The 24,078-nt window shown below is 43.6% G+C and overlaps 1 protein-coding gene across 4 annotated transcripts in view; it reads left to right on the plus strand.

The window, feature by feature from the left end:
- Positions 1–21,258, plus strand: part of LOC141055129 (3-beta-hydroxysteroid sulfotransferase-like) — a 112,124-nt gene extending 90,866 nt beyond the window's left edge. For all 4 annotated transcript variants that reach the window (XM_073552104.1, XM_073552103.1, XM_073552101.1 and 1 more), the window contains 2 exons: positions 18,118–18,298; positions 19,726–21,258. In XM_073552104.1, the coding sequence (XP_073408205.1) occupies positions 18,118–18,298; positions 19,726–19,829 (285 nt within the window). In that variant the 3' untranslated portion in view covers positions 19,830–21,258. The remainder of the gene's footprint in view (positions 1–18,117; positions 18,299–19,725) is intronic.
- Positions 21,259–24,078: the final 2,820 nt, after the last annotated feature.

Here is a 24,078-nt window from a genome sequence, read left to right on the forward strand (position 1 = left end):
TAAAGGTGCGGTGGAGCTTACTCCGAATGCGGTGGAGCGGGGACCTAGGGTCACTGCTGCCGGAAGCTCTTGTCAGCGGCGAAAGCAGGAGTCGGGCTTTGGCTGTGAGTTTCAATCTGGTACGACGAGGTGTTCTGCGGTGAAGGCGTTCCGTCGACATTTTGTGAAAGCGCAGAGCCCTGCACTTTATATACTGTACTATGTTGTGGACTCCGGGAAAACTGCCATTGGAGGCGACAAATGAGTAAATTGAGATCGATTTCAGCACCAAGATCTGATCTCCTGAGATTTCAATTGCACATCAACACCTTTTGGAGGCCGTTTTATCGGAGTAAATTGCATTAGAAAGTATAGAAACTGTGGGATCCGGGTTGACACAAAATGTCGGTGGAGCCCCCACACCACTGAACACCTTGTTGAAAAAGCCTAGGGCCCACATCCATGGCCCAACTCCTGCTGCTGCCAAATACCTCATCCTACAAGCCTGGAGCCGCAGCATTTCGCGCCTCTGCCAGCAGCAACTCTTCCACCTGGGATGCTGCTCCACCACAGCAGCCCCCAGGTAAGCAGATTATAGCATGCAATTAAAAAATGTCACGCTAAATAGCTTTGTATGCAAACCCCTAATGCAGTGGACCAGTTTTAAATAAGGCAGTGTGTAAAGTTTCACACTAGTGATGTTAGTGACACCAAAAATTCTCCACACTATTGTTCTTGAACACTAATTTCCAATGGGATAACAGATGCATGTTGCACTGAAAAAATGAATCAATAATTATCTGAATTAATTAGCATGGTTCAGGTGTAGTGATGAGCGAGAATGCTCGGAAGTGCTCGGCGCTAGCCCGAGCATCTCACTACACACGATGCTCGGGCGAGTGCTGAGCATTTCCGGGGTTGCTCGGCGGGAGCTCGGGTCCCCACCCTGCATGTTTAGTGCTCTTTAGAGCACAAATTAACATGCAGGGATTGTCTACCATGCACTGCAATGTCGCAGCCATATTGGTTGTGGCGTTACAGTGATTGGCTGACCGCACAGCATCATCAGGTCTATATCAGACCTGGCGCCTCCCTGCTCGTCACATTCAGCTCAGGACTTAGGCAGTGTAGGGAGAACTGCTGCAGAGATAGGGACAGATTTGGTGGTGTATAAGTGTTAAGGTACTGTCACACTTAGCGATGCACCAGCGATCCCGACCAGCGATATGACGCGGTCAGGATCGCTGGTGCATCGCTAAGTGGTCGCTAGTGAGCTGCCACACAGGCAGATCTCATCAGCGACATCGCTGGGGTCTGGGGTGACTACTTACCAGTCAGACGATGCGATCCTGACGTCCTCCCGCCCGCATCCACGCGTTGCTCGTCTCCACAGCAGGAAGCCGACGACGAGAAACTGTCCAGGACATTCTCGCGCGATCAGCGATAACCAGCGGGGGAGCGGTCGGAGGTAAGTATCAGACATAGTGATATCGCTAGCAATATCGCTATAACTTCACAAAAACCAGTGACGTTATAGCGATATTGCTAGCGATATCGCTTAGTGTGACAGGCCCTTTAGTGTGGGTATACCATATTGAGTACACAAATCCAGCTAAACCAATAGTCCTTCTGAGGACTAATTACGGTGTATATAGATAACAGTGCTAGGTAGGCTAGGCAGGCATTGTTTGTGACATACTTCATTGCATACAGCAAGAGGGTCTAATCCATTAATGTCTGCTGCTGCCTATTACAGATATTTACTGTATATACATAGCTCCAGGTCTCAGTGGCCAGGAATATTTTTTTTTTTTGCATCTTAACCCTGATTATTTTCTTCAAAAGCATTCCAGAGCACACATTTTTTTTTCTCCATTTGCTTGTTTGCACTACAGAATACAGTCAAATCCTTTCCATAGTAGAGCATGAAAATCCAGTTATTTTAAACAGGGGTTTGGCCGTCACAACAATCACATCTGAGTGCGCAGAAAATTCTGCCATTTCTGTGCTACTGTAAAAATTTTGTTGGAGTGCCTGATACAATTTATTGACACTAGTTTGCTGCAAAAAAAAAAAAATACAGGGCACATACAGTATTTGAAAGTGAAGTATCTACGTCACAGTCATCACATATCAGTGAGCTCAAAATTATGCCATTTCAGGCCTCCATTGCACTTTTTTTGCTGTGTCTTATCAAAGCTATTGACACTCATTTGCTGCAAAAAATATACTGGCCAGATATTTATCAGTGGGTTATCTCCGTCACAGGCATCATATCAGTGCACTCAAAAATTGTACCATTTCAGGCCCCCATTGCATTTTTTTTGCTGTGTCTTAGCCTATCTGTTGACACCAGTTTGCTGCAAAAAAAAAGTGTTACTTACAGCCCAGATTTTTTAAACTGTGGTTTTCCCGCATGCAGATCACATATAAGTTCGCTCAAAATTCAGCCATTTGTAGTGAACATGGAAAATATTGTACTCCATTTAAAATGGGCAAGGTGCGTGGCAAGGAACGGGGAAGTGGACGTGATGGTGCATGCAGATGCTGAGGCCGTGGGCAAGCTGAAATTGTGCCACAACAAACACTTACAACTTCTCACCTGACCTTCCTGTCCCAATTACTAGGGGACCGCAGCAGCACACCACTATTGAACCCAGAGCATTGTAAAAGGTTGTTGGTTGGATAGCGGGTAATGCCTCCTGTCAATTTGCCATGACCACCACCCTGTCTTCCACACGGTCAAGTCTAAGTAACCCTGAGTCTGTGCCACATATTCCTCATCCTGATCCTCCTTTCTCCCACCATGCCAAGTGCCCAGAGACAACTGATCCCACATTTGGACACTCTGAAGAGCTGTTCACTTTTCCATTTATAGATTTGGGACTCTCGCCCAGTCCAATTGAAGCGGGGCAAGAGGAGATGGCATGTAGCGATGCCCAAATGTTTGCACAGCCACGGTCACATGAAGGCGACAGTGAGTCCTGGTAGCAAGAGGAGGACAATGATGAGACACAATTGCCAGAAAGTCAGGAGGAGGACCAGGGTGCGGAAGTGGAAGATGAGGTGGTAGATGATATAGTAACTGACCCAAGCTGGCAGGAGGACATGCATAGCAAGGAAAGCAGCAAACAGGAGGAATGAGGCATAGCACCACAACAGGCTGGAAGAAGCAATGTAGTGGCCGCATACAGATGGCGAGCAACGGTTCCCCTTAACACCAACATGACGGAAGTTGCCAGTCCAACTGTTAGGTCTTCCTGAGACTGGATGTTTTTTAAAGACTCTGCTGATAACTCCAAAAAGGTCATTTGCACCACTTGCCATGCCAGCATCAGCAGAGGTAGCAAAACTACCAGCATGACCACCACTAGCATGATCAGCCATATGGCAGCATAGTACACGACTTTGTGGGCCGAACCACAGGGTCAATGAACAGTGTCTGCGGGTGATACCACTGCTTCTTCCACTGTTGTGCGTGAAAGTCAGTCCCCTGTCCATGGTGCATGTGAAGATGACTCCTCCCCGGCAACTGTCATTGCACCCACTCAACTTGCACCATCATCAAGCATGTCCACATCCTTGTCCCAGCACAGAGTTCAGTTGTCCATACCCCAGTCATTGAAACGTAAGGCAAATACGCAGCCAAAGCTCCACAGGCCACAATACTAAATTAACACATTTCTCATCTGCTTGCACTCAAAATGTTGCCTTTCAGGCTCGTGGAGACGGAAACTTTCCGCAACCTGATGGCGGCAACTGACCCTCGGTACTCAGTTCCCAGCCACCACTATTTCTCCCGGTGTGTCATCCCGCATTACACAAGCACGTGTCCCACAACATTAGCCATGCCCTCAACAATGCAGTTACTAGGAAAGTCCACCTAACCACGGATACGTGGACAAGTGCTTGTAGGCACGAATGGTACATCTTGCTGATGGCACACTGGGTTAACATAGTGGAAGCCGGGACCCTGTTGGACCTTGGGATGGAACACGTCCTCCCGATGCCGAGGATTGCGGGCCCTACGCCAATCAGGGTTGCCCCCACAGTCTACAGCTCCTCCACCTATTCAGTCTCCATCTCTGAAATGACCACACCAGTCACAAGCTGGAAGCACTGCCTCAGCCATGCAGGAACAGGCTGGACTGAAGCTGACATGCTTAGGTGACAAACAACACAATTCTGAAGAGTTGTGGACAGCTCTGAAAGAGCAGGCAGATCAGTGTCTGACACTGCTGAACCTACAGCCAGGTATAGTTGTGTGTGACAATGGCCAGAACCTAGTCATGGCTTTGAGGCAAGGCAAGCTCACACACATACTGTGCCTGGCCCATGTGCTTAACCTCGTTGTTCAAAGGTTTCTCAAAAGCTACCCGGAGCTGCCAGATCTGCTTGTGATAGTACACCGCCTGTGTGCCCATTTTAGAAAGCCAGCTGCAGCTTCCGCTGCCTATGTCGTGCTCAGCAGCGCTTGCAGCTTTCAGGTCACCAACTGTTGTGTGATGTCCCCACGCATTGAAACTCTACACTGTATATGTTGGGAAGGATTTGTGAGTAGAAGAGGGCAGATGTTGACTGTTATCATCAACAAGTCCATTGTTATTCAGGTCAGACTCCACACATAAGACCTCAGGAGTGGGCATGGATGTCAGACATTTGCACTATCCTCCAAAACTTTGAGGACTCCACCAAGATGGTGAGCGGCAATGACGCCATAATTAGCATCACCATCCCGCTTTTCGTGTTCTGATACTCTCTCTGCTCACAATCAAAGAGGACGCACTGCAGGCTGAGCATGATGAGACAGAGCAAAAAACCATACAGGGTGATTACACACAGCCCAGCCTCATCTCATCTCAACATGAATTGGGTGACAATGAGGAAGAGGAGGAGTAAGAACAGGAGCTAGTTTCATGCGCTATAGACTGTCCCACAAGTGTAATTGTCATGCGATTTATTCAGCATGGATGGCCTGAGGACAGGGAGAAGGAGGAGAGCATGGTAAGTTGTCCTCTTGGTGAGAACATGGAAGTCTTGCCTGTTAGCAGTCTGGCACACATGGCTGAGTTTGTTAAGCTGCCTTTCCCGTGACTATCGCATTCTCAAAATTTTGGGCGACAGTCATTACTGGCTGGTGACACTTCTAGACCACACTGCAGGGAGAACTTCCTTTCTCTCTCACCCATGACAGCACCACGGAGAGAAGGGATCTGCCCTTCAGGGACAGGAACCTACAGATAAAAAGGGCGGTACCTCTCCTCCACCTCCAGTTGGGTTCCTGTCCCTGACGGGGGACCCACAGTACGGTACCTTTCGTGTGTCCAGGATCCGGGGCCGGCTTGACCGGTGATGGCAGCAGGGAGGCCCCTGCCTCGGGAAGGTGCGGTGCCCGAAGCCGCCACTGCCGGGGCCGATGCGGGCTGCTGGGTGAGCGGGCGGGAGAGACACCGGAGCCGCCGCTCTGCAGAGGAAGTCGGGGCTCGCGGGGACCCGGCAAACGTGCGGGCGGCGCCGGGGTACAGAGGTGTACAAAGATGGCGGCCACCCCGGAAGTAGAAGCCGGCTTCCGGGTCCCGAGAACCGACGCATGCGCAGGAGCGCTCTCCCGGGGACCACGGTGCAGGATGGGAGCGGCATCACAGCCGGGAAATTTAAAATGGTGGCTGCACAAGCGCTCCTGGCTGGAAGTGATCCTGAACATTGGGGATAGCGACCAGCAACAGGAGCAGCAAGCCAGACAGCAGCTTAAGCAGCAGCACCACCACCATCATCGTCAAAAGGAACGCGGTACGGATAGTCGTTCCAGTAGTCACTCCACACAGCTTAGCACGTCAGCTGCAAGGAGCAAATCGCCACCAGGAGAGCAGCCTATTCAGGACCTGACTCCAAATCCTGAATCGGTACCTGCAGCCGCATACTTTTGGGTGAGTGATCTTCATGAATGTTCAGCGACGCCTATTATCACGTCCCCATTCACAAAAACTCCAGGAAATATCTCAGGTTAGGCGTCTCGATAAAGGGCGAGATAAGAGAACTCCAATACAGATCCTTGCCATTCTGAATATCTGTAGCCCCACGGGTATTTACCAAAATAGTGGCAGAGATGATGGCCCATATAAGGGAGCAAGACATAATAATAATCCCGTATCTGGACTATTTTTTAATAGCAAGCAGCTCAGCTCAAAAATTCTGGGAACAGAGGGACAGGGTGATGGACACTCTGCGGGGCCTGGGCTGGCTCCTAAATCTAAAAAAATCAAGATTGGAGTACAGCAGAGTACAGGAATTCTTGGGTCTAAGATTGGAATCAAACATTCAAGAGTGCCGCCTCCCAGACCGCAAGGAGAAAATCGCTAAAATTGTAACAAGAGCCATCCAAAATCCCTCCATGACATTAAGAAAAGCGATGTCACGACTAGATTCTCTCTCCACCTGCCTGCCTGCCAGCAGTCCAATGGGCTCAGTTACATACGAGAGATCTACAGTGGGATGTACTAGCCAACCAGTCTGCAGTAGGGGGGACACCTAGAGGGTCGTATTACCCTAAATTCAAAAACTACTCATTCCCTAGCCTGGTGGAGAAGCCAAGACAACCTTTCCAAAGGGATCCCATGGGTAACAAAAATAACACACATAGTTACCACAGACGCCAATCCCACGGGGTGGGGAGCACACATGAACAACGAAGTGGTCCAGGGTGTGTGGAGAGTTCAAGAATTAGAAGCCTCCTCGAACCAGTAAGAGCTCTTAGCAGTGGGATGCGCATTAACACACTTCTTACCCCTGCTCCGGGGTTATCATGTCCGCATATTTTCGGACAATCGAGTCACAATAGCATATATAAATCATGAGGGGGAACCAGGTCCCGAGCCCTAATGGACACATCCTCCAGAGTCCTCAAATTAGCAGAGGCAAACCTGCTATTTCTGTCAGCACTACACATCCGGTGCACTGAGAATCAAAGGCCAGACTTTCTGAGTCGCACCCAATTACGACAAGGGGAATGGGTCCTAAAGCGGTCCGTTTTTCGGCAGATTAGTAAAAATGTGGGGGGCCCCGAACATAAATCTGCTCGCTGACTTCAGAAACAAAAAAGTGGAAACTTTCTGCTCCATAGACCCCAGGGGGAATCCTCTAGCTCTGGATGCCTTCATACTCCCATGGACATAGGGCCTAACATATGCCTTTCCCCCGATCATGCTGATCCCAGCAGTGCTAAGAAAAGTCAGGGAGGATGGGGCAAGAATGATTTAATAGCCCCTTTCTTGCCCAAAAGAACCTGGTTCTCCTGGCAAAGAATACTCTCGGTAACCGACCCATGGATCCTACTGGATCTCCGGACCTGCTATCGCAGGGCCCAGTGTTACACCCTCAGGCAGGGAGGCTCTATTTAACAGCATGGAATTTGAGAGGACACTTATGAGAGACAGAGGGTTTTCAGAGAACCTGTTAACCACGTTACAAAAAAGTAGGAAACCGGTTACGATGAGAGCCTATGGGAGAACATGGAAAAAATTCTTATCCACTTCAGGGGTAAAGGTTCAGGACGACGTTCACATTGATAAAATCCTAGAATTTCTACAAAAGGGCCTAGAACAGGGTCTAGCGGTCAACACATTAAAGGTACAAGTAGCGGCCTTGGGCACCCTTTATAACCAGGATGTGGCAGGTAATCCTTGGGTGACAAGATTTATTAAGGCCGTATCCAGATCCAGGCCGATAGCTAATCAAAGATTACATCATGGGACCTAAATCTTTTACTATCCACACTAACAGGCCCTCCATTCGAACCTATTCACTCAGCATCCCTAAGAATCCTGTCGTTAAAAACAGTGCTTCTTTTGGCACTAACATCAGCTTGCAGAGTGAGCGACATGCAAGCTTTATCAGTAGGGCCACCTTTCACAAAGATTCTAGATGAGAGGGTCATTCTAAAGCCTGACCCGGCCTATCTACCGAAAGTGTCATCACACTTCCATAGGTCCTAGAGGTAGTCCTTCCTTCATTCTGCCCAAATCCTAAAAATAAGGTAGAAGAAAAATTCCACACTTTAGACATGAAGAGGTGCCTAGTGCAGTATCTAGAGGCCACCAAAAAATATAGGAAAGAAGGCTCTCTCTTTGTGTGTTTTCAGGAACCTCGGAAGGGACTCAAAGCATGTAAGAGTACCCTGGCAAGGTGGATAAGGGATGCGATTGCCCTGGCATATTCATCCAGTGGAAATACGATCCCGGAAGGGTTGAGAGCCCATTCCACAAGAGCGATGGCGACCTCATGGGCTGAAAGATTTGAGGTATCGATAGAACAAATCTGTAAGGCGGCCACCTGGTCATCACCTTCAACCTTTTTCAGACACTATCAATTAGATCTAGGCTCTACGTTTGACCTGACCTTCGGGAGAAGGGTCCTTCAGGCGGTGGTCCCTCCCTAAGCTGCCAATCTCTGTAATTCTCTCCATGGTGCTGTCATGGGTGAGAGAGAATAGCTTAGTTACTCACCGATAACGGTGTTTCTCAGAACCCATGACAGCACCTGCTTATTCCCCTCCCCTTCACGAGTGTGGTGAGCATGTTTTTTTTTGGTTGTAGAGTGTTTCCGTTTAGACATGGTGCTTCTGATAATAAGCAATATTATAATGTTGTGCATATATTTCTGTTGTCTAACTAACCTGGAGACCCTCTGATGCTCTGTAACCAACTGGAGGTGGAGGAGAGGTACCGCCCTTTTTATCTGTAGGTTCCTGTCCCTGAAGGGTGGATCCCCTCTCTCCGTGGTGCTGTCATGGGTTCCGAGAAACACCGCTATCGGTGAGAAACTAAGCTAATCTCTTATTCCAGAGGCAGACAGGTGTACTAAAGTGGTGCAGTACTAGAGGGCCATTGCTGTGGAATTATTGAAAAAATTCCCATCTGAAAACGCTGGTGGCAGAGGTCACAGTTCATGGGAAAACCAAGGAGTACAAGCAAGAGAGACACAACTCCAATCCAGCAGAGGCAGGGGAACACTGGCAAAGTTCTGGGAGGCTTTTCTCTGACCCTCCCACCATACTGGCCCTGAGGTGCGGGGTACTGTCACAAGGAGTGCAAAGTTTTGGAAGATGCCATACCAACGTCATCTGTGATTCCTCTGTGCTTTTTAATTATTGAGTATTCAAGCTGGACACATGGCCTGCCTTGCCGCTACCATTTTGTCAGAGTGGGTTTTTAGTGCCGCTGGTGGAATTATAACTGATAAGCGCATCCGCCTGTGAACTGAAAATACTGACAAGCTGACTCTTATAAAGAAAACAAGGGTTGGATTGGGCCAGACTTCTCTGCACCACTGAATGATAGCAGCATAGCATAAAGTCAAATCCATTGTCTTTTTTTGGGATGTCTATTCCCATGCACCTCTTCACACCCACACATGTGCTTCCTGATTTTGGCTATTTGCTGTTGTACTCCTCCTTTTCCTCATCTTCATCATCCATCACCACTAGATCACCAGGGTTACCGTGCTTCGTGATGTAACACCCGCATTATTGTTGTAAAGGGTGTTTATGATGCCCGTAAGCAAATTTATTAGACATTATGTTGATGCATACCCCCCAGGAGGAAATGTTTGTCAGCCCATACACTTACTGTATGGGCATTACAAGTATAGGAGACTTGCTCCTTTGTAATGGCAACAGATAGTTAGGAGGCCCTCCTCCAGGTCTCTTTCAGTTATTGGGGTGTGTCAAAATTTGGAGCAGGCCTTGCATTCACTTCATGGGCAAACAGTATGGGAGTACCAATATGATAATAATGGGACTTTTGGCTTCATGTGGTCATCCAGGACATTGGTTCAAAGGGTTATTGAGGTGCGTCCAAATTTGGAGCAGGCCTTGCATTCACTTCATGGGCAAACAGTATGGGAGTAGCAAATTAATAATATTGGGAACTTTAGTTTCATGTGGACATCCAGGACATCTGTTCAAAGGGTTATTGGGGTGCATAGCCAAACAGTATGGGAGTACCAACTTCCTAATTATGGGAACATTGCTTTCAGGTGGCCATCCTGTACGTCTCGTCAAAGGGTTAGGAGACTCACTGTTTGTTTAATAATGTGAAGAATGAAGCATAGCCGGCTGATGGCTCTCTAAGAATAGTGAGGACCGATTGCTGGACCTTTAAGAATAGTAGAAAAGGTTGTAAATAGTGATGAGCGAGCACTAAAATGCTCAGGTCAAGCAAATTAGAATGCTTGGGTACTCGACGCGAGCAACGAGCCCAATGTTAGTCTATGGGAAATTTGAGCTTTTTTGCTGTGATCCCCCCTTCCTCTCCCCTCGGAGGTCTTTCTAGGGTATGAAAACGTCGGAAATGTATGGGACAGTGCACAAATGACATGGGAATATCATGGGGAACGCCCCTGGAAGCATTTCTGACTCCTAGGTCACTGCTGCTGTGACCAATGTTGTCAGAGTGTGACGCCACTTTTACAGGCGCACAGTAACACATACAAAAACTAAACCAAAATGGATTTTACAGGGAAATATGTTAAGGGACATCATTTCCAGGGTAATAATTTGTATGTAATGCAAAAGAAATAATCCCCCAAAAAAATACTCCTCCACCACTTTGGCTATGTTCACACGTAGCGTTTTTGATGAGTTTTTCAACTTTACCATTGCTTTTAACCAATACTAATGCATTTACTTTGAAATGTCAAAATGTCATTGTAGCATTTAACAACCTTTGCTGGCCATGTGGTCTGTGACACATCATCAGACACATGTTGTTTCATTTATGAAGGAGTGACTCTTAAAGTCACAAAGCCTATTTTTATAAGGGCATCAGTCGGCATTACTATTCTTAAAGGGCCAATATAAATCAGTAGGTCTCCTATACTTTTATTGCCTATGCATTGAGTGGCTGGGCTGCCAAAAATTAGGAGGAACCCCAATATCCCTTTCATGAGATGTACAGGAGGGCCTCCTGAAAAAAATGTTCCCATTATAAGAAAGTAGGTCTCCCATAGTGTTTGCCTATGCATTGAATGCAAGGCCTTCCAAAAATTAGGAGGCACTCCAACGCCCCATGAAAGAGATGTGGAAGAAGACCTCATAAAAAAAGTTTCCATTATAAAGGAGTGGGTCTCCTTTACTTGGAATGTCCATGCACTAAGTATGGGCTGACAAACATTTCCCCCCGTGTGGTATATATTTTTTTAAATTTTTGGACGGGCATCATAAACACCCTTTCAACAAACTAGAGTGGCTGTAGCAGCACTGAAAGCAGTCACCCTCGTGTTCTAGTGGTGGTGGTCCAGTGGATGATGAGAATGAGGAGAAGGAGGATGACACTAATTAGCCAAAATCAGGAAGTGTATTCCCATGCGTGGGCGAGAAGAGGTGCATGGGAATACACCTCCCAAAAAACACACTCTATTGGAGGTTAGATTTCGCTTTTATCATTCAGTGGTGTAGAGAAGTCGGACCAATCCAGCCCTTGTTCATTTCTATAAGAGTCAACCTGTCTGCATTTCCAGTTGACAGGCGAATGCGCGTATCAGTTATAAAAACCCGCTCTGACAAAATGCTAGCAGAAGGCAGGCCAGGACCTCCAAGGCGTAGAGAGCCAGTTCATGCCACGTGTCCTGCTTGGACACCCAATAATTAAAAGGCACAGAAGAATCATGGATGACGTTGGTACGGTCAGCAAGGTACTCCCTTAGCATCTTCCAAAACCTTCTATTCCTTGTGACATTACCACGTGCCTCTGGGCCAGGGCGATGGGAGGGTCTGAGAGAACTCTCCCAGAACTTTTCCAGTGTTACCCTGCCTCTGCTGGATTGGAGTTGTGTCTCTCTTGCCTGTACTCCTTGGTTGTCCAACGAATTGTGACATCTGCCGCCGACGTTTTCAGATGGGATTTTTTTTTTAATAATTCTGCAGCAAGGGCCCTCTGGTACTAAACCAATTTAATATACCTGTCTGCCTCTGGAAGAAGAGATTGAAAATTCTCCTTGTAGCATGGGTAAAGAATTGCCACCAACCAGTAATGGGTGTCACCTTAAATTTTCATAATGCGAGGGTCACAGGAAAGGCAGCGCAACATAAAGTCAGCCATGCATGCCAGACTGGTAACAGGCAAGCCTTCCGTGTCCTCACCAACAGGATGACTGACCATGGTGTCCTCCTCCTCCTCTCTGTCCTCAGGCCATCCACGCTGAACAGAAGATATGACAGTTGTGCTTGTAGTACAGTCTATAGCGCATGAAAGTAGCTCCTGTTCTTCCTCCTCTTCCTCATTGTCAGCTAATCCATGTTGGGATGGCATGAGGCTGGGCTGTGTAATTACCCTGAATGCTTCCTTGCTCCATGTCCTCGTGCTTCGCCTGCAATGCATCCTATTTCATTGAGAGCTTTTCAGAATGCAGAGAAGTGGGATGGTGACGCTAATTATGGCATCATCGCTGCTCACCATTTTGGTGGATTCCTCAAAGTTTTGGATCATGGTACATATGGCTGACATTAATGTCCACTCCTGAGGTCTTATGTGTGGAGTCTGACCTGAATAACGGTGGCCTTGTTGATGCTTGTAGTCAACAACTGCCCTCTTCTGCTCACAAATCCTTTCCAACATATGCAGTGTAGAGTTCCAATGCGTGGGGACATCACACACCAGTCGGTCAGCTGAAAGCTGCAAATGCTGCTGAAGCACGGCAAGGGCGGCGGAAACTGGAGCTGACTTTCGAAAATGGACACACGGGTGGCTTACTTTCACAAGCAGATCTGACAGCTCTGGGTAAGCTTTGAGAAAATTTTGAACAGAGTTCATCTTAAACGATTAAAAATGATAATAACTTTATTTCTAATTCATATTAATATTTAATTTAATTTAAAAAACAAGCAGCCACAAAATTAAGACTGAGTAACGTCAGCATTACAATGAGGTATTGACGCCTCACAGTAAAAATGTCTACGTAGGTGTTCACATCTCATGTATACATGTGTCCACCCATATGTACATACAGTAATAAAACTGCTGAAAAAAGGTGGGGGGTAAAATTCAAGGAAAAATTCTATTGGCAAAAATTTGTTTTCTTATATAAAATTGTCCATATATATTTGTTTTGTTAAAAATCTGTTTATTGAATCCTCCTTTTTAAACTTTTTTTTTATAAAAGACTCTTCCTTTACATGGAATACACAGGTGTCTAATTACATCTGCTGTGCGTTGGCTGCTATACAGTTAATAACATCTCTGTACAACACTGTATTGCAAGAAAAGATTTTAATCTTACCAGATATGCTTTACCTGGATAGTGAACTCAAGTTGGAGAGTTACAGGAGGACAAATAAACGTGTGTCCTATGAAATACATAGAAGAAAATGGCATCTTCCTCATCCCAGAATACATTGCTTCAATCCCACAATGCGACACTCTGTCTGCTATTATAGACACAGCTATAAATTCAGCCACCACTAGATGGTGCTATAACTAAACCAACACATAATACGAACATATTTGCCCTATTTTCAGAGAGCAGAACAGCATACATTACAAAAGAATTAAGATTTGGGAGATGGAGGAACTGCATTGCAGTGGGCTGAGAGCGAATTAAGGAGGCGGATCAGAGACCTATAAAATAGCAGTCTTTATCAAGGAATACAGACACCCTGAGGAAGAGGAGCCGCGATCTCCTCGAAATGCGGTGGTTAGCTATTTGGTCTCTACTGGCCTCCCTACATTTTTGTGTGAGGTCATACACTCTCTCTCTCTCTCTGAGCACTGGCGGCCATTGATCCACCAGGCATCAAGGAGTCCTACCGGTTGGAGCACCCCCGATACTACAGTGCAGATTTGGACTGAATACTGGATGGACCTACTACTCCTACTGTGTCCTGTTCAAACCTCATTATTCACATTGGTTCATACCAGCAATAGCACGTGCACCTCCAGGAACAGCATCACAGAGGAGTGGAAAGCAGTCAGTCCTCATCGGCAGTGGCAGAAAGCACCAATAGTGCCATTATAACAGTTAGACAACTCAGCACTAAAGTTTATTTCAACTTGTGGCACATACATAATTTTATTCATTTACTACACCTGAACCATGCTAATTAATTCAGATTTTTATTGATTCATTTTTTCAGTGCAACAGGTATCTGTTATCCCATTGATTTGAGAATCAGTGTTCTAGAACAATAGTGTGGAGAATTTTGGGTGTCACTAACATCACTAGTATAAAACTTTAAACACTGCTTTATATACAACTAGTCCACTGCATTAGGGGTTTGCATGTAAAGCTGTTTAGCGCAACAGATTTTTTAATCACATACTATTTTCTGGTTTATCCTCAGTGGAATCCACACACAGATTCCAATATCTGCCTGCAGCTTTCTAGCAGCTTTCTTTCTGTCTTTTATATAGTTTTATAGGATTATAGCATGCACCATTTTAGCAAAAACATTTTTTTCCTATTTTCCTCCCAAAAATTTGTTGTGGGTCTTATAAACCGGTGCGTCTCCGCAAAATATGGTACTTAATTTCCCCACTGTATATGCATTTATTTTTGCATTTTTTATCTTAAGCCCTTTCTGCCATATGACATACTATCCTATCCATGTGCCCTGGGACTTAATTCCCATGGACGGGATAGTACATAATATGCGATCAGTGGCGCTCAAGGGGCGGAGCTCCGCTGATCATGGCTGGGTGTCAGCTGATTATCACAGCTGACACCCGGCACTATGTGCCAGGGGCGGTCGTGGAGCACCCCCGGCACATTAACCCCTGGCACACTGTGACCAAACATAATCGTATTGTATTGGGGGCATAGGGAAGCATAGTGGAGGGGGCTCCCTGCGTGCTTCCCTGAGACCCTCGGAACAGCGCGATGTGATCGCCCTGTTCCAAGGGCCTCCTCACTGCGGATCCAAGATCCAAGATGGTCGCGGGAGCCTTTGAGGTCCTGCAGGGAGGTGGCTTTCTCAGTGCCTGCTGAGAAAGCCTCCTCAGTCCCTGTCAGATCGCTGACAGCGATGTCCCTCCACTGGGACAATATAATAAAGTAAAAGAAAAAAAAAGTCATATGTAAAAATAATTTAAAAAAAATCCTAAATAAAAAAAAAAAAAATCCCTAATTCTTTTTTTTTGGTAAATAAAAAAACAAAAACATTAAAAATTCACATATTTCACAATGCCGCGTCCGTAACGACCAGCCCTATAAAACTGTCTCAATAGTTAACCCCTTTAGTGAACCCCTTAAAAAAAAACAATGCAAAAAAACAAATGCTTTATCAACATAGCGCCGAACAAAAGTGCAATAACACGCTATCAAAACGACGTATATAAATAAACATGGTACCAATGAAAACATCATCTTGTCCTGCAAAAACCGAGCTGCCATACAGCATCATTAGCAAAAACTTAAAAAAGTTAGAGCTCGCAGAATAAAGCAATTCAAAAATAATTATTTTTTATAAAAAAAATTTTTATTGTATAAAAGTGCAAAAACATAAAAAAATATAAATGAGGTATTGCTGTAATCGTACTGACCCGAACAATAAATCTGCTTTATCACTTTTACCACACGCGGAACGGTGTAAACGCCCCCCCCAAAAAAAATTCATGAAATGCTGGTTTTTGTTCATTCTGTGTGCCAAAAATCGGAATAAAAAGCGATCATAAAATGTCACGTGCCTGAAAATGGTACCAATAAAACATCAACTCATCCTGCAAAAAATAAGACCTCGCATGACTCGGTGGGTCAAAATATGGAAAAGTTATAGCTCTCAAAATGTGGTGATGCAAAAACTATTTTTACAATAAAAAGCGTCTTTTAGCGTGTGACAGCTGCCAAACATAAAAACCCGCTATAAATAGTAAATCAAACCCCCCTTTATCATCCCCTTAGTTAGGGAAAAATAATAAAATTAATAAAAATGTATTTATTTCCATTTTCCCGTTAGGGTTAGGGCTAGGGTTAGAGTTGGGGATAGAGCTGAGATTAGGGTTAGGGGTGTGTTGGGGTTAGGGTTAGAGATAGAATTGGGGGGTTTCCACTGTTTAGCCACATCAGGGGTTCTCAAAACGCAACAAGGTGTCTGATCTCAATTCCAGCCAATTCTGCGTCGAAAAAGTCAGACGGTGCTCCTTCCCTTCCAAGCTCTGCCAAGCGCCCAAACAGTGGTTTACCCCCACATATCAGTCTACTCAGGACAAATTACAAAACAACTTTTGGGGTTCAATTTCTCCTGCTACCCTTGGGAAAATAAAAAAATTGTGGCAAAATATAATTTTTGTGAAAAAAAGATTATTTTTTTTATTTTTAAGGCTCTACATTATAAACTTCTGTGAAGCACTTGGGGGTTCAAAGTGCTCACCACACATCTAGATAAGTTCCTTGAGGGGGTCTAGTTTCCAAGATGTGGTCACTTGTGGTGGGTTTCCACAGTTTAGGCACATCAGGGGCTCTCCAAACGTGACATGACACCCGGAGACCATTCCATCAAAGTCTGCATTTGAAAACATCACTACTTCCCTTCCAAGCCCCGATGTGTGCCCATACAGTAGTTTTCTCCCACATATGGGGTATCAGCATACTCAGGACAAATTAGACAACAACTTTTGGGATTCAATTTCTCCTGTTACCCTTGGGAAAATAAAAAAATTGGGGACTAAAAGATCATGTTTGTGGAAAAAATGATTATTTTTATTTACATGCCCTGGCGTTATAAAGTTCTGTGAAGCCCTTGGGGGTTCAAAGTTCTCACCACACATCTAGATGAGTTCCTTTGGGGGTCTAGTTTCCAAAATGGTGTCATTTGTGGTGGGTTTCAACTGTTTAGGCACATCAAGGGCTCTCCAAACATGACATGGCGTCCGATCTCAATTCCAGTCAATTTTGCATCAAATGGCGCTCCTTCCCTTCTGAGCTCTGCCATGCGCACAGTGTTTTACCCCCACATATGGGGTATCTGCATACTCAGGACAAATTGCAAAATAACTTTTGGGGTCCTGTTTTTCTTTGAGAAAGTAAAAATTGGGGGTGAAAAGATCATTTTTGTGGAAAAAATATGATTTTTTAATTTTATGGCTGTACGTTATAAAGTTCTGTGAAGCCCTAGGGGGTTCAAAGTTCTCGCCACACATCTAGATAAGTTCCTTTGGGGGTGTAGTTTCCAAAATGGTGTCATTTGTGGGGGTTTTCCACTGTTTAGGCACATAGGGGCTCTGCAAATGTGACATGGCATCCGATCTCAATTCCAACCAATTTTGCATTGAAAAATTCAAACTGCGCTCCTTCCATTCTGACCTCTGCCATGCGCCGAAACAGTGGTTCCCCCCCCACATATCAGGTTTCAGCGTACTCAGGACAAATTGTACAATAACTTTTATGGTCCAATTTCTCCTGTTACCCTTGGTAAAATAGAAAAAATTGGACCTGAAGTAATTTTTTTGTGAAAAAAAAGTTAAATGTTCATTTTTTTTTAACATTCAAAAAATTCCTGTGAAGCACCTGAAGGGTTAATAAACTTCTTGAATGTGGTTTTGAGCACCTTGAGGGGTGCAGTTTTTAGAATGGTGTCACTTTTGGGTATTTTCTATCATATAGAGCCTTCAAAGTGACTTCAAATGTGATGTGGTCCCAAAAAAAAAATGGTGTTGTAAAAATGAGAAATCGCTGGTCAAATTTTAACCCTTATAACTTCCTAACAAATGCAAATTTGGGTTCCAAAATTGTTCTGATTTAAAGTAAACACGTGGGAATGTTACTAATTAGGTTTTTGTGGGATATGCTATATCTCAGTGATTTAAGGGCATAAATATTCAAAGCTGGAAAATTGCAAATTTACAAAATTTTCACCAAATTTCCGTTTCTTTCACAAATAAATGCAGGTTATATGAATTAAATTTTACCACTAACATGAAGTACAATTTATCTTGTGAAAACGTTGTCAGAATCACTGGGATCCATGGAAGCATTCCAGAGTTATTACCTCACAAAGGGACAGTGGTCAGAAATGTAAAAATTGGCCCCATCATTAACGTGCAAACCACCCTCGGGGGTAAAGGTTATGTAGGTTAAGTATATGTATATGAGTTTATTTGACGTGTTCTTCATTATTAAAACTTGCTAATTAACATTTGCCTTTTACTCTAGGATTTGAGGAGCAATGTTATTAAAATAAGTAAATTCCTTGGAAAAGAACTAGATGATGTGGCCATAGACTCAGTAGTAGAACATTCTTCTTTTCAAGAAATGAAAAACAACCCAATGTCCAACTATTCTGCAGTGCCTAATGAGATTTTCAACAAAGAACATGGAACATTTCACAGAAAAGGTAAAGCATGTGATAAGAATAAATTTGAAAGTAAGAATATAATACTATCGTATAATGTATTTAAGAGTAAATTTCACCTAAACGAGGAAATAAGCCTCAAGAGATGAACGGTGCTCACTCCAAGGTGGCATCTGATGGTTCACTCTAATTTTTCCTAACTAGTTATTAAAGTAACAGTCTAGTTATTAAAACAACAGTCAGCTGAGAGAACCAGAGAAAAGCGCATTCCCTATCTAAATGATTCCTTACAACGCAAAAACAACTGAGTAATTAGCGCTGACAGCCTTGTACTATATGCGGGCACCACAAAAGGCAGTATTTCGTAGAAGTCTGGTCAGCCTTGTAGTCACTCATAAGGGCTGTATTGAGATGATATCTGGCACTTTATTAATTTCTGATAGCACAACTTTGGCCATATCATCACATCGAGGAACCAGCAGTCGGCAACACATTCAGCAACGTTCAATGATCTGCTATGTTGTTGCTGTAGTCGCTAAATACTTTGTTTCCAATAATACCTCTAAGTTAATTTTTAGCAATCAAGAAACTAAGAAAATTCACAAAATGACCTCTTGTACAGTGTCCATATTATAGTGCTCCATGCTGAATCATGATTTTGGTAATCTCTTTAGTTCAATCCAATCTTTTTCGGAAATGTCAGAAAAGGCAGACTGCATGACCAGAGGATAGATTTAATGCACCTGTAGCAATAGATCTGAATGAAGAACATGAGTTCAGAGAACAAGAGATGTGTCCCAATATGTGTTCCTTAATACCTGTAAATGGGCTAATTAATGCACATTATGCCTTCAATTCTCTGTAAATGACATTTTTTAGAAACATTGGAACAGATCTGTTGTCTGTTATCACCATATAATCAAGGGGTGTCCTGTCAGCTCGATTAATAGATACAATATATTAATATTGTACCATAAAAAACTAGGATGGACATTGGACACCCATGGTAGACAGCCACTGTGGAGGATAGTTAGGTGGTTTCCTTGCACTAGGAACATTAATGGAAGATATGACTATTTTGTCACACCCTGTCCACAAAGCTGCCCGGAAAAAGAAAAGCTGCGCTGCTGATGTGGAGCATCTGAATAGCCAGCAGGAGCCGGTAGTGACCATTTTCACCGGCACACCAGATAGAACAGGCAGGTAGTTGCCTTGTGCCCAAACACTATATCGGGAAAATAACTTTTCTGCTTCTTGTCACATACTAATTACCAAAATATATATTAGCATTTATCTGCTTGAATTCCCTTGTTTTAGGCTGTTTTAGATAACAGTAATCATATGTGTAATAAAGGCAAATTCATTCATGGACAGCTAGCCAAAAGATTCTTAGTAAACCACTGCTACCTGTACGACTAAGTAGATTGTATACACTTGTATTGTAACAAAGTATTTTTTTTCTTCTTTAGGCATTGCTGGAGATCATAAGAATCATTTCACGCCTGCTCAAGAAGAGGAATTTGAAAGGATTTACAAAGACTGTATGAAAGACATTAACTTTTCCTTTGCATAAAGATGTAGATAAGAAATCCTGGGTTAGGATGTCTCCACTTCACATTTTATCTCAGGCATTAGGGAATACCTTGGAAGTCTATAAAGTCTAAATATACAGTATATTGGCATTGGAGAGTAAGAATTACTTCGCTATTTACAATAGGATGTATGAAATTATTCAATAAAAAATATTTGCATCCATTTTAGTAAAAAGATTCCTTTTTTAACCCTTTTGTCTTTACCTTTATCACCAGGCCAACTTTTACAATTCCAGTGTCACTTTATGTGGTTATAACTCTAGACCTCTTTAATGTACCCCAGTGATTCTGAGAATATTTTTGTGGCATATTTTACTTCATGATAGTGGTAAAATTTATTCAATGTGACTTGTGTTAATTTCTGAAAATATCAGAAATTTGACGAAACTTATGAAAATTTCACAATTTTCATACTTTTAATATTTATGATCTTAAACCAGTTTCTTCTCATGGCCAAGCCATGAGTCAGAGTGGTCAAGGAGTCCAAGTTCAGAAGCCAGTAATCTGCCCCAGTGTGTGTTCTAGGTAAGAACCTGATCCCATAACAGAAGTGCTCAATATATGACCCTGCTTAGCAGTGCAATCTATCAAGTATGGCGTCCACACCCAGAGTTTCCCTATGTATGGGCTGGTCTATAACAAAAAATGACATATCCAATCATATGAGTGTACACATGGCGCCCATTAGATACAAAAAATGGGGGCCTTCATCTATAGCAGCAAACATGTACAGTGCAAAAAGACGTATACAACCTTGTCAGGCCTTATCCCTGACGCGCGTTTCACCACAGCTTCATCCCCTTGGATGAATTATGGATTAGGTTCTTACCTAGAACACACACTGGGGCAGATTACTCCATATGTATATTTGTTATCATGATTGCACCTGGCATAATCATTATGGATTAATTATAAATACATATGGACTATTTGGGTGGACAGTAGTTATGACAGCCTTCCCTATGTAGACAGTGTGGGCTATTCATACGCACTTTACACATGTAGCAGTACCTAACTCTATCTCTGCGGTACAGGGGAGACCATATATTTAGTATAACGACATTTTACGATCTTTTATCTGTACTGATGTACCACTTGGGCGACACTGCAGGATGATCTATATGCCGGGTGGTAACTTAGCATGCTCTACTCTCTTTTCAGCACAACATAATCTGTGCAACAAGAGCATAACTAGTGTGTAGGGAGACATTCACTAGCTATTTTGATGCTATATGAGATACAATGTGACTCCCTATTGGCATAATACTGTTGTCATTTACAATGTTTCCTGCATTAATTGATATTCTTTCGTATACTTACCTTGTCTGGCCGGCTTGCACCGGAATCTTTTTATTGTGGTTTTTAATGTTTGGCCTATGTGCCTTAATAAAATTTCATATTTTTATGGCATTACTTCTTTCTCTGCTTTGATTACTATGCTCAAGGAATTTATCTAGATGTGTGGTGAGCAACTTGAACCCCCAGGGTATGTGCACACGTTGCAGATTTAGATGCGGATCTTCAGCCTTTTTGGAAGCACGGATTCACATCAATGTAGTGCGCATCCAATGTTAGTGAATAGAAAATTCGGGTTTGTTGTGCACATGCTGAGGAAAAATCCATGCAGATTTGCGGTGGTTTTTTTTTCCCGCAGCACGTCAATTCTTTTTGTGGCTCTGCAGCGTTTCTTCACCCATTGACTTCCATTGAGTGAGGCACATACTCAACAAAACCGCAGATGTTAAAAAGATCTGTGAATTTGTTGCGGATATGGGTGCAAGAAAATGCTGCAGATTTGGAGGAGGGAAGTGTGTGGGCGGAGTGTGGGTAGAGACTGTGCGTGTCTGTTTGCAGGGGTCTGCGTGTAGTGTGTGTGCGTGTCTGCATGTCTCTGTGTGTGTGCGTGTGTCCCTGTGTGTGTGCTGGTGTGTGCGGGTCTGTTTAACCCCTTCACCCTCAAGGGTGGTTTGCACGTTCATGACCGGGCCAATTTTTACAATTCTGACCACTGTACCTTTATGAGGTCATAACTCTGGAACGCTTCCATTGATCCCGGTGATTCTGACATTGTTTTCTCAAGACATATTGTACTTCATGTTAGTGGTAAAATTTCATTCAAATAACTTGCGTTTATTTGTGAAAAAAATGGAAATTTGGCAAAAATTTTGAAAATTTCGCAATTTTCCAACTTTGAATTTTTATGCTCTTAAATCACAGAGATACGGCACACAAAAAACTTGATAAGTAACATTTCCCACATGTTTACTTTACATCAGCACAATTTTGGAACCAAAATTTTTTTTTGTTAGGAAGTTATAAGGGTTAAAAGTTGACCAGCGATTTCTCATTTTTACAACACCATTTTATTTTTAAGACCACATCACATTTGAAGCCACTTTGAGGGGTCTATATGATAGAAAATACCCAAAAGTGACACCATTCTAAAAACTGAACCCCTTAAGGTGCTCAAAACCACATTCAAGAAGTTTATTAACCCATTAGGTGCGTCACAGGAATTTTTTTGAATATTTAAAAAGAAATGAACATCTAACTTTTTTTCACAAAAAAAATACTTCAGGTTCAATTTTTTTTATTTTACCAAGGGTAACAGGAGAAATTGGACTGCAAAAGTTATTGTGCAATTTGTCCTGAGTACGCTGATACCTGATTTGTGGGGGGAAATGACTGTTTCGGCGCATGGCAGAGCTCAGAATGGAAGGAGCGCCATTTGACTTTTTCAATGCAAAATTGGCTGAAATTCAGATCGGACGCCATGTCACATTTGAAGAGTCCCTGATGTACCTAAACAGTGGAAACCCCCTACAAGTGACCCCATTTTGGAAACTAGACCCCCCAAGGAACTTATCTAGATATGTGGTGAGAACTTTGAACCCACAAGGGCTTTACAGAAGTTTATAACGTACAGCGGTACAATTAAAAAATCATATTTTTTCCACAAAAATGATCTTTTCACCCCAATTTTTATTTTCCCAAGGGTAACAGGACCCTAAAAGTTATTGTGCAATTTGTCCTGAGTACGCTGATACCCCACATGTGGGGGTAAACCACTATTTGGGCGCATGGCAGAGCTCAGAAGGGAAGCAATGCCATTTGACGTTTTTGGCTGGAATTGAGATCGGACACCATGTCGCGTTTGGAAAACCCCTGATGTACCAAAACAGTGGAAACCCCCCACAAATGACACCATTTTGGAAACTAGACCCCCTAAGGAACTTATCTAGATGTGTGGTGAGAACTTTGAACCCCCATGGGCTTCACAGAAGTTTATAACATACAGCCATACAATTAAAAAATCATATTTTTTCCACAAAAATGATCTTTTCACCCTCAATTCTTATTTTTCCAAGGGTAACAGGACCCTAAAAGTTATTGTGCAATTTGTCCTGAGTACGCTGATACCCCACATGTGGGGGTAAACCACTATTTGGGCGCATGGCAGAGCTCGGAAGGGAAGCAGCGCCATTTGACGTTTTTGGCTGGAATTGAGATCGGACACCATGTCGCGTTTGGAAAACCCCTGATGTACCAAAACAGTGGAAATCCCCCACAAATGACACCATTTTGGAAACTAGACCCCCTAAGGAACTTATCTAGATGTGTGGTGAGCACTTTGACCCCCCCAGTGCTTCACAGAAGTTTATAATGCCCGGGCGTGAAAATAAATAATTCGTATTTTTTCCACAAACATGATCTTTTAGTCACCATTTTTTTATTTTCCCAAGGGTACCAGGAGAAATTGGACCCCAAAAGTTGTTGTCCAATTTGTCCTGAGTATGCTGATACCCCATATGTGGGAGAAAACTACTGTATGGACACACGTCGGGGCTCGGAAGGGAAGTAGTGACGTTTTGGAATGCAGACTTTGATGGAATGGTCTGCGGGTGTCATGTTGCCTTTGGAGAGCCCCTAATGTACCTAAACAGCGGAAACCCCCCACAAATGACACCATTTTGTAAACTAGACCCCCCCAAGGAACTTATCTAGATGTGTGGTGAGCACTTTGAACCCCCCAGTGCTTCACAGAAGTTTATAACGCCCGGGCGTGAAAAAAAAAATTCGTATTTTTTCCACAAACATGATCTTTTAGTCACCATTTTTTTATTTTCCCAAGGGTACCAGGAGAAATTGGACCCCAAAAGTTGTTGTCCAATTTGTCCTGAGTATGCTGATACCCCATATGTGGGTGAAAACTACTGTATGGGCACACGT

This window comes from Dendrobates tinctorius, unplaced genomic scaffold (assembly GCF_039654945.1).
Source record: "Dendrobates tinctorius isolate UK_male_01 unplaced genomic scaffold, ASM3965494v1 ptg000184l, whole genome shotgun sequence".
Taxonomy (NCBI): Eukaryota; Metazoa; Chordata; class Amphibia; order Anura; family Dendrobatidae; genus Dendrobates; species Dendrobates tinctorius.